Raw genomic sequence first — 10,742 nt, forward strand, 5'->3', positions numbered from 1 at the left:
AAGGGGCATTAGAACATTATCACTCTATCGGCTGCCTCCGGTCCCACATAGACTCGGGAACGCCACGCCATTCAAAAATTAGAAAACGCTAGTTGATATGACGCACATTTGCGATCCTTCCTTGTACGCAAGGCTGAATTGCCGTATGACATCATTGTTGATCGATCAAAGTATAACATAAATTCTCTCCACGCAACCTCACAACTTCTTTCTTTCCTTTACCTCATCAAGTACAAGTACAAGAACAATTGAAACCTCAAAATCTACCTTCAAGCACAAACAAAAACCTAAATCATCAAATAACACTTTACCAATCATGTCTGACAAGAACACCTCCACCCTCCAGTCCTATATTGACTCTGCCACTGGAACCGCTCAATCTGTTCTTGGCTCTCTCACAGGTTCTTCTGCTGACAAGGTAATACCTCTTCCCTCCACAGCTTGGTGCTGTGGTTCTCAGCGACTTCTAATGAGCCACTCTGCCTGAAACTTTGTGACAGGTATTGCTTTCTGTTCACAGCTGACAATTACCAGAATGCCGGCGAAGTCAAGAAGGACGATGCAGCGTTTGAGAAAGACCTCTCCCATGCCACCGCAAAGGTTGGCCCATTCTCTGCGTCCTCGTCTGGTGCGGTCACCAAGGACGATCCCAACCGCCAAGAGGGGGCGTGGAACCAGACTGTAGGAGCTGCGAAGGAGAGCGTGGGTGGGCTGGTTGGCTCCGAGGTTTGTTTACCCCTTGTTCCATAACCTTTTATTACCAAGACGGTTACTGATGTATGTAAATACAGGATCTCAAGCGAACAGGAGCTGAGCAGAACGCTGCTGGCAAAGGCCAAGAAGCGCAAGGCCAACTTAACGACTTCGGTTCCGGAGTAAAAAGTCGTGTTGGAGGCGCGGTTGAGGGTGCTGTTGCTGGTGTTACAGGCGATCGCGATGCACAGCTCAGGGCACAGGAGAAGCATGATGTTGGCAAGACACAGCAGCGTGGTGCTGAGGTGGATATCCAGAAGCAGAATGCCTAGGTTATGAAGATACTCAGCGACTTGCGTGGAATTGGTTGGGCTGTACTATAGATACCAGGATATGATGGGATTTACGCATTATGATGCATGGCTTGCTTGAGCAGAGAGCTCGCAAATTGATATACCCCTTTATGAAATACCAGTGTTATCTCGCTCGCGTGATATGCAGTATTTGCGAGAATAGTCATGAGATGTGGTACAGTTTATTAAGTTTTTGTTGCAAGTCGTCAAACCTTCCAGGTTGTGGTATTCCAACTTTCACCCTTCACTAAACTTCTGTTGCCAATCATAAAACCTCCAGGTTGCGGTATTCCAAGTTCTAGTAATATAATATCTTTTTAAAAGCATATCAAGTCGAAGTGTCTATTTACCTTGAGTAACTAACCAGAAATAAAAACCTAAATGTAAGCGCTGTCTTTAGACACCATGATCCTGCCATGTCTATGGACCCGACCCCATCTCCAATGCATATTTCCATTCCAAATCAAAGCCTCAACGCTTTGCTATTATCTAAGTAAAGATACGCGAATCATGTTTCGTTCTCCCCGGGCCTTTTGCCTCAAACCGCACCACCAACGACAACCTTCCCCTTCAAACTCCAATGACTCAACAGACCAATCAACACTGCGATGTCCAAACTCGCAATAGCAATCGCATAATCAACCCTCAGTCCATCCATATATGCTTGGAAGATCCCCGGAACAACGTCCGCGGGAAACGTTGCCCTGATCTCTGTCACGCCGACAGTGACCACCATTTTCGGATCGATACCGGGCACGTATCTAGGCAAGTGTCGCGTAAGAGTACCGCAAACGCCGTATTGCCTGCCGAGACGAAAAACGCTCCTCCGATTGTCTGCATGAACAATACCCTGGCAGTTGCGGAACTAAGATTAGCTGGCGCGGCGACTGCCTGTGCTGAAATGATGGGGACTTGGACTGCAGCTCCAACCCAAGGCCGACCATGGCTTGGTATCCGATCCAGTGCGCAGAGCTGGAATGCGTGGTTAGTGTGTAGAGTAAGCCTGAGCGGATGGTGGAGAATATACTGCTACCGATGAGCCAGGGGACGAAGGAGCCAGTTAATGTGATCAGACCGGACGTGGTGGTTGCAATGACGGTTCCGAGGATAAGGGGCAAGTTCCGTATTCCGGATTGGGAAGCTGTGACTCCATTGACAACCTGGAAGTAGATAATATACGAGGAGGAAGTATCCGCCAGAGAGGAATAATATGTAAAACTTGCCGACGGATATCGCGCGGTAGCTTAGCAATCTTTCAACCATTATTGCACGCTCGCCTTGGTACCATTCGATTGCACAGAATGCGATCATGAGGAGAGCGAAGCTGACTAGGGTACCAATTACGTCTGAAGAGTTACAAGCTTTCGATTGGCCGCCGCATTGGAGAGCGAGGATATAGCAGACGATGAGAGTATAGGCAGCAGATGCAATACCGGCCCCTCCAACACCTGCAATAGCTCTGCCTACTATGAGGGCTGTGCTGTTTGGGGCAACGCCACAGACGAGACTGCCTGGTTCGAAAATAAAGATAGATATGAGAAACGTCGTCTTCATCGGGAAGTATTTGTACGCTTTGCCCTAAGTTGACTAACTGACGTAGTAGCCAACTATTCCAAACATATTTAAAGAGTACAGCACCCATGACTTATCCAAGATAGGGACGATACTTTCGAACAGGTTACTTACCATCCAAGAAGATCCAAACCATGAAAGTCATCTGTGATTTTAGGAATGGCGGTCGCCACGATCGTCATATCAAACAAACCCTGATGCCGTTTAGCTTACTTACCCACAGTGAAGAATATTGATATCGTACCTGGAAAATTGATAAAAGCAGCGATATAACGATTAAAGCTATCCGTATCCCGGTGGGATGCAACTAAGCAGGAGTGTCCTTGAATGAGTCTTCTTCATGTTCTGTAGTCGGATCATCCACATTTGGATTTTTCTCTTGGTTGAGTGATTCAGATGGAGTCAATGATACACTTCTTCCGACTTGTTTCTCCCCAGCTAATATAGCTGATCTGGAATCTGGTGGGAGATCCATTTTGGTAGATTCTGCATTGAACATCTTGAGCGTATAAAGGTGAGAACAATAAAAGAGATATGATTGAATCGAGAATGAGGACGGGAGCAACAGCATGGACCAGCATATATATATATAAACTTGACATGATGCGCGAACTTCCATTATGACTCTACCACGAAGACCATTCTTAGCAATTTCACACTTGCTCAGGACCCACCGAGCAAATACGGAACCATGGCATGCATCATGACAAGCATAATAAATGAATCCATGGCTTAGGAGAGGCTCCAAGTGATGGGATGTGCACGAAGAGGAGATGTTTCTGCCTAGCATAGCTCCTCCTTCGTCCGGCGCAACCAACTTAGTCCGGACACGATACTGCTTCCGAATATAGGCGTGCATTCTGACTACTATAATAAGCCTTTGAACTTTCATAGCCTATGTGCTAGACAACACTGATAGTCTAAGACTCGCCCGCCGCTGTCAGTCGCTAAGCGATGAGGGGAGATGAGGGGAGATGAGTCGAAATGATATACTGTACTGGCCGCATTCTCTCTAGCGCATTTGAGCGACTGTCAAAATCGGCGCATCGAGCATGCCATGTTATTGACATTCCAGAGATCTCGTTATAGTTGACAGATGATAGCAATCATAATTGAGAAAGAGGAAGGTCAAAGAAACAGTGGAAGGTAAGAGATCCAAGCGCTCAACTGCCCATGGATACAAATCAAACAATAACCCCAGACCCCTCACTACCCCTTTACTTCTTACTCTCCTCCTGCGCTCCACCCTTCAACTCAATATCCTTCGTAGCATCAGCAGCAGAATCATCCACATCCAGCTTAGCCTCCCCTTTGCCTTCCACATGCTCCCAATCCCTTGGCCGAATTACCTTGACGCTTACCCCACTATCCTTGCTGTAGACTCGCAGCCCGACCACGGCAATGGCGTTCCAAGGGTCCCTTTCAAACTCATCCTCGTCATCCGAGTTCGGCGGTGGAGGAGCGACATTGGCTGCCTCGGCCACCAGTTTGCTGGCTTCAGCAATCGCGTCTGAGACGACCCCAGATGAAATATCTGAGATTACCGAGACGATGTCTGATTCGCCATCGGAATCAAACCCCGAGATAGACGGTGCTACAGAGGCCCTTGCACTAATAATGGGAATTTCTAACGTCTTTGAAGCTGCCGCGTTGGTGTCCTCGGACTTCTCGGTGAAATCGATGGAAGGAGGCTCGTTTTCGTTCTTCTCAGTCGCTTCGCCAGTCACATGAGCGGCAATAGCTGTCTCTGACTTTCCGGATGCTTGCTCATTTGCAGGTCCATTGGCGACTGGCTCTTCTCTCTCAACAGTGGTTGCCTCTGGCTCGGCTGGTCTGGCTTCTGTCTTCTGGTTAGACTTTGTCTCTTTAACAGCCTTTGCTTTCGCTTCTGGTTTAGAAGTATCTTTCTGCGTCTTCTCTTTATTCGCAGCAGCCAGCTTTTCGGCCTTGGCTTTAGCCTTTTCCTTCCTCTTTAAGTCAGCAGCTCGCAGCTTCCGTTTCTCCTTGTTGTCGTTGTGAGTTCTGTCGAGGGGCAATGTCAGTATATAGTGTCCTTGCTTCATCTTCTGCCCCCTATCCTGGCATGACACAGGTCCCAACTCAGAAGAGCAAGGAGCCCATTGTTCCATTTTCAGGCTGTTAGACTCTTACACGAGTGAGCATTCTAGGGCTGAAAAGATGTCTGAGCCCGCATGCCTTGGGGACTCGATCGTGGGTGGGAAATTATACACCTTACACAAGCCACAGCGGAAACCCAGTATTGCGACGCCGAAGGTATAGAGACAGGCGAATGAAAAAATAGCGTACCTCTTCTTTTTCTCCTGCTCTAGCTTTTCTCTCATCGTTTTCTTCTCTTTAGCCTTGTTAATAGCCGCGGCCTTCTTGCGTCCTTTCTTTTCCTCTTCGGTCTCCTTGATTTCTCCCTTCGCATGCGCTAAGTCATATGCTAGACCAATTCTCAACAGCTTATCCCGTCTCTCCTTTACATTATTGCGAACTACATCTTCAACGGGAGAGGCATTAGTGTTACGTGTGGCCTCTATTTTCACAAGGACCTGCAAATCTCACGAGTCAGTATTGCTTGAGCAGGATTTTGCGGGAACCTTCGAGCTCTGAGATATTGAAATGGACCTTGTCCAAATCATCTGAACGAAATTTGGATTTTAAGGTGGGGATTGCATACATGATACTCCCCGGCTTCGAGTTCCAGTTCTGCAGTCACGGATCGGCGCATCGAATACTAGAAGAGATTTAATCAGTATTCAACTTTGAAACTTGCCAATACGCGGGGTGATACTTACGCCGCCATGAGATCGAACAATATAATCTTCTTCGCCGGCCCTGTGCACCCGAAATGAAAGCTCGAACTCATACTGGCCTGCAAGGCCGGCAAAATAACGGTCGTCCAATTGCGACAGAACAAGCACGACGTTGGCTTTTTTCTCGAGTATGAAACAAAACTTTGTCTTGTTATATTCGACAGACCAGGGCACGCTCATCGATGTCCACTGTTGAGTTACTTTCCACTCATCGGTGAACAGCCGTGTGCGATCGAAGGTTTGATATTTCCTCAGCAAATCCGAGTACTCCATCCAGAATGCTCCTGAAAGACACGGGCAGTCAGCTTTCCTTCTCTTTCCTTCTTTACGGAGCAAAGGAATGACTCAGGAGCCGTCTGACACTCATAGAACAAGTGATTTATAGACATGGCATAAGATTCCCGAAACATGCTGAAATGGGAAATGAATGGGATCCTTACCGTCGTCTCCGAACCGGTGGTTCAGCTTTTGCATCCATTCGGGGGTCCACTCTTTACTGCCGTCTGACCATGGCCCGGTCCACTCTCCCTCTCCCCATGGATTTCTTAAGAGGCACAGCCGTTTTCCGTCGACCTCTACGGCCTTCATAATGGAATATGCATGACCTTCATAGATGCCCCTTCGATAACCTGTGTGAAGAGGCGAGTTAGCTTTGACTTTCGGAGATATTCATGAGTACGTCTCAATGGTCCAAAAGCCGTACAACATTCTAAAGGACTCGAAAAAATGTACTTTAGAGCATGTTTTACAAAGCCTCGAAACATGCTAGAATAGAAAACAAATGGAAAAGTTGTGGTACTTGCCTCGCCCCCAGAAAACACTACTTGAGCAGCCAAAAAGAAAGTCCTCATTGACCTTCAGAATTTCCTGCCAGAAATGTTCCTTTTCCAGAATATCGGTGCTGAACACCTCAGTTGTCACCTTGTTCCAACGAATTAGCACGGAAAAAAGTTGAATGTATAGAGAGAACAGCGGAGCCCAGGAGTTGTCTCGGGAACCGGCATATGAGCACATGGGCACCTGAAACAATGACCTGGCTCCTGTAGAGAAAGATAGAGTCTTCCTACGAAAATAAACTTACCCCGCCTGTCAAGTCTTCAAGACCTTCTCCGGTAAACCCGCCTTCGATAGCAGCGAAATCCTATATACAATGAGCTACAGCCTATAGCAGGATGCAAAAGAACATACTCCATGAGCTTTGGCATAAGCTTTTTCTAATAATGGCAACCCTGCTCCACATATTAGTATGATGAAAAAGCAAATTAGTCTAGATAGCTAAAGAACATAGGAGCTGGGTCAAGAGTCAGGATTCCACATGCGATGGAATACCATTCTTTGGCCTCTAACATAGCTCTTAACCTCTGAGCTCATATAGTAAAACATGGCTTTCTATATGAAAATTCGACTGACATGTTTCGTTAGGATCCTCGCACTGTGCAAAATACAATGCACCAGAGTTTGATTGATAAATTTTGCGATAATCCTCCTCTGAATTGATTCGTTGACGGTCTTCATCCAGAAGATTGCGCTCATTCCAGCTCTCGTCGTAGTCAGGTTTTATCAAGTACAGCTTGTCATCGATAATTTCCGAAATCCACTCGCCATCTATAGGTAAATCAGTAGGGGCTCTTTGTGAAGGTTGCGTTCAGGCGCTGAGCAGTTGAGCTCCTAAGATAGTTCCGGAAAGCAAGGAGGTAGTATATAACGAACCGCGGTGGAAAACGAAGCCGTAGACGCCAACCTGCTCATTTCTGGCGACACAGACTTTTTCTATGAGGCCTTCCTTATTCCCCAAGGTGCACAGTGCGGCAAGCAACCAGCAATCCCCATCTCTGCCCTGACGAATGTCATTTGCAGTAGCGCCCTGGACAAAAAACTGCGGCTTGTCGAAAATGTCGGTGACTCGCTTCACAGATCCTGGGCTGAAACTAACATATGGGTCATCTTCAGAGGTGGCTGTAAGAGTTCTGAGGCAGTCCTTCTTCCCATTCCATCCTTTTAAATCAAACTCAAGATCAAAATGCTTGTCGGTATATTTCTGGTTGACTCGACGACATTCCTTCACAATTTTTTCCACCTTCTCTCTGCAAAGCCTTGCTGCTTCGTCGTAGGATGAGACCGGGTTAGCCCCATCTATGATCCCTTTCGGAGCGTTCTCCTCGGCTTGCTTTGCATACCGATCTCTCGGCAGGATAGTCGTAGCTGTAGGAACATGGCATTAGTAAATGAATTGTCTTCTAAGGGGATTCAAATAAAGCTTACCTCTGCCTGGAGTTGTACTATTGAATTTAGACCAGAACTCGTCAATCGATGCTTGGGGAGATTGCTTCGTTTTCTTAGGTGGAGGCGCCGCCACAAGCATGAATGCTTGACCTCTGTTATTTCCCCTGGAGTTGCTTGAAGAGCCAGAGGAGCTGGATGCGATGCTGCCTGCTGCCATGTTGTTGTTGATTTGCGTTAGGTTGTGTGTATTTTAGAAGGTAACTACAAGACTAAATTGTTGTGAATGTACAGTGGTCTCCCATGTCAATCAATACAGTAGGGAAATACGTTGTCGATGTGGGGGAGATATTGACTGTGAAGTCTAAATACATTAGGAAAAAAGAGAAAGATAGAAATGAAATAAGCTTGGACAGCCTTACGGCGTATACAATAACATGCACCCACCTTCTGCGGAGGTAACAAACCTTAGTGCTGATCGAAACCCTGGCCCTGGCCCTGAAGCTGAAGCAAGAAAGCCAACGAGAATGCACCTCTCGTAAAGGGCCCAGTGGATGTCCAGTAAAATACTGTGAAATGTTTCGTTTTCTGCAGGAAAGGTGAAGTCTGGCGGACTGGCCCCCAACTCGGCGTGATGCAACAACATCTCATTGGTGAATACTGCACGCGTTCTGGTCGGATATGAGAACATATCTCTTGAAATAACCCATTTTTGGCGCCGCAGGCTACCTTGCGTCAAGGCAAGAGAGAGGCAAAGTTTGCAATGCAACAGCATCTCACTCTTGAGCGGGGTGAGGTGTGACAGGATGAAAACGAAAGAGAAAGAGAAAGAGAGTAGACTTACGGAGTAGAGCACGCATCAACGCCGGGCCGGCTTACTAAACCACCGTCTCTATTATTAGCGAGCACTTTTGGGGTTGGGTTGGCAGGGGTAATATGCGCCTGAGGATATAGGTGGAGATTGGCGTGGACGGATGTTTTGACAAGAACTTCTTCGGCTGGACATTCTTAAAAGGAGCTAGGTCAAGTCTTGACCAAAATTCATGTTTTGTCTTGACAGTCACCAGCATCATTTGTGATTGCTGATATCTATACTGGAGTTTCGCTTGCTTCTCTCCTTGTATATCTTTGTCGTCAACTACTGTTAGACATGTTTCCTCGTCTGCTCGCCGTGCTTGGATTAGGCGTCACCGGCTCCCTTTCAGGAGCAAACGAGCAGCACCCTCAGGAAGTCCTGAGCAATGCCCATGCTAAAGAGCCTTCATCTTTCATTGAATCATCAATATTTGGCCGTAGGAACATAGATGTAGTCAATCTTCCAGACTCGGAAGTTCTAGCCCCAACATACAATCCTCGCGATTCCGAAGAATATCCTTTCCAAGGCCTAGGAACTTTTGCGCATCTCGATTTCACCAAGTGCACCGAATTGGAGAGTAGTGGCACCTTTGACATTGGTATCGTTGGTCATCCTTTTGATCTGGGTGTCTCTTATCGGCCAGGGCAAAGATTTGGTCCGCATGCTGCTCGACAGGGTGCTCGAAGACTGAGCCCAGAAGCCGGTTGGGAGTGAGTCTCACAACTTTGCCAGTCAAGCAAATATTAATGTTTCTAAGTATGGATCACGGAGGCGTCAATCCATTTCGTAACTGGGCCACCGTCACTGATTGCGGTGATATTTCAAATACACCTTTCGACAAGCTCGCAGCCATTCATGAATTAGAGCGGGGTATGGAAGCTATCAACAAACTCAAGGCAAAAAACGAATCTACTTCCGACGCGGTGCGGCTTATCACAATTGGCGGCGATCACACTATTAGTAAGCACTGAATTGCTTCGTCCTCGGGCTCTTTAATAATCTCTCATGTAGCGTTGCCAATTCTGCGAGCACTTCACTCAACGTGGGGTCGGGTCGCAGTCCTCCATTTTGACAGCCACTTGGATACCTGGAACCCTAAGCAACTTGGCGGTGGTTTGACCAAGTACTCAGAAGTCAATCACGGCACCATGCTGCATATAGCTCATGAGGAAGGTCTGCTATCCAATCATAGCAACATGCACCTTGGATCCCGCTGCGCCCTATTCGACGAGCATTACGATCTCAACAATGATCTGAGATGTGGCTTTAGCTACATACGAGCGCGGGAACTAGACACGCTTGGAATTGAGAAAGTCGTTAAGCAGATCGTAAAGACTGTCGGGGATGAATACGTGTACCTCAGTGTTGATATTGACGTGTTGGATCCTGCTTTCGCTCCAGCAACAGGCACTATCGAGCCGGGAGGCTGGACAACAAGAGAAGTAAATCAGAACTCATGATGCGAGCGAGCATAAGTTGCTAATGAGAACAGCTACTGCAAATCATCGGAGGGCTGTCAGATGCAGGTATCAAGATCGTGGGCGCTGATGTGGTGGAATTTACTCCCATCTACGACAGCGTAGCAGAGACGACAGGGATTGCTGTAGGCCAAATTATCTATGAGATCTTACACTGGATGGTGAGTAATTTCAACGCAACAGATAAATGGAGGGAAAGTTACGCTAACGACAATTTTAGGTTCACGTTCCTGTCAAAAGACCGAAGCCTTGATATACCAGGTTAGCTTTCAAGGCAGATGCATATAGTCATCATGATACACATTCTGCAACGGTGATGATGGCAACCAAAGGCAGTCCTGAGCCTGTATACAGTCTTCATACGGCAACAGCCGGGTATAAGGTATCAGTCCGGCCCCTAAGTACTTGGTGCCATTATCACCCGAAAAAGAGGAACACGATGTGTAATAAAAATCAATTAAGGATGCTATAGTCCAAAACAATAATTTTCAGCCTATATAAAAAGGCAATAAAAATCAATTATCCTATAACTTTTGCCACAACCGTCCAAATCGAACGATCGCGCTAGCATATTAACCGCCTTAATCTTAGCTTTCTTTTAAGCCTACCCTTATAGTTCTTACTAGGAAAATAAGTAAATATAGGTTATCTAAAGGGTTTTCCACTCCCTAACTGCCTCCTTCTCCCTCCTCTTCCTCTGCCCTCCTACCCCTATAGTCTATAGCAGTAGAAGATAATAATATAGTAATAG

At 46.8% G+C, this 10,742-nt stretch overlaps 4 protein-coding genes across 4 annotated transcripts; 2 read left to right on the forward strand and 2 right to left on the reverse strand.

Moving 5' to 3' along the window:
• Window positions 1–316: 316 nt before the first annotated feature.
• LHYA1_G008122 (uncharacterized protein) lies at window positions 317–1,025 on the forward strand (the record flags this gene model as incomplete). The annotated part of the gene is made up of 3 exons (XM_031153043.1): window positions 317–418; window positions 535–726; window positions 792–1,025. 3 exons carry the CDS (start codon window positions 317–319, stop codon window positions 1,023–1,025), a joined length of 528 nt encoding a protein of 175 aa, XP_031001700.1.
• A 2,810-nt stretch (window positions 1,026–3,835) lies between these two features.
• LHYA1_G008123 (uncharacterized protein) lies at window positions 3,836–5,617 on the reverse strand (the record flags this gene model as incomplete). The annotated part of the gene is made up of 4 exons (XM_031153044.1): window positions 3,836–4,754; window positions 4,926–5,173; window positions 5,302–5,358; window positions 5,420–5,617. 4 exons carry the CDS (start codon window positions 5,615–5,617, stop codon window positions 3,836–3,838), a joined length of 1,422 nt encoding a protein of 473 aa, XP_031001699.1.
• Window positions 5,618–7,082: 1,465 nt separating this feature from the next.
• Window positions 7,083–7,877, reverse strand: Capn5 (Calpain-5; the record flags this gene model as incomplete). Its single annotated transcript, XM_031153045.1, has 2 exons — window positions 7,083–7,639; window positions 7,700–7,877. 2 exons carry the CDS (start codon window positions 7,875–7,877, stop codon window positions 7,083–7,085), a joined length of 735 nt encoding a protein of 244 aa, XP_031001688.1.
• A 930-nt stretch (window positions 7,878–8,807) lies between these two features.
• On the forward strand, window positions 8,808–10,244 carry LHYA1_G008125 (putative agmatinase; the record flags this gene model as incomplete). The annotated part of the gene is made up of 5 exons (XM_031153046.1): window positions 8,808–9,223; window positions 9,271–9,473; window positions 9,525–9,955; window positions 10,006–10,152; window positions 10,212–10,244. The coding sequence occupies 5 exons, from the start codon at window positions 8,808–8,810 to the stop codon at window positions 10,242–10,244; spliced, it is 1,230 nt and encodes a 409-aa protein (XP_031001698.1).
• Between the last annotated feature and the right edge of the window lie 498 nt (window positions 10,245–10,742).

Source organism: Lachnellula hyalina, assembly GCF_007821495.1.
Source record: "Lachnellula hyalina strain CBS 185.66 chromosome Unknown contig00218, whole genome shotgun sequence".
In the NCBI taxonomy this organism is placed as follows: Eukaryota; Fungi; Ascomycota; class Leotiomycetes; order Helotiales; family Lachnaceae; genus Lachnellula; species Lachnellula hyalina.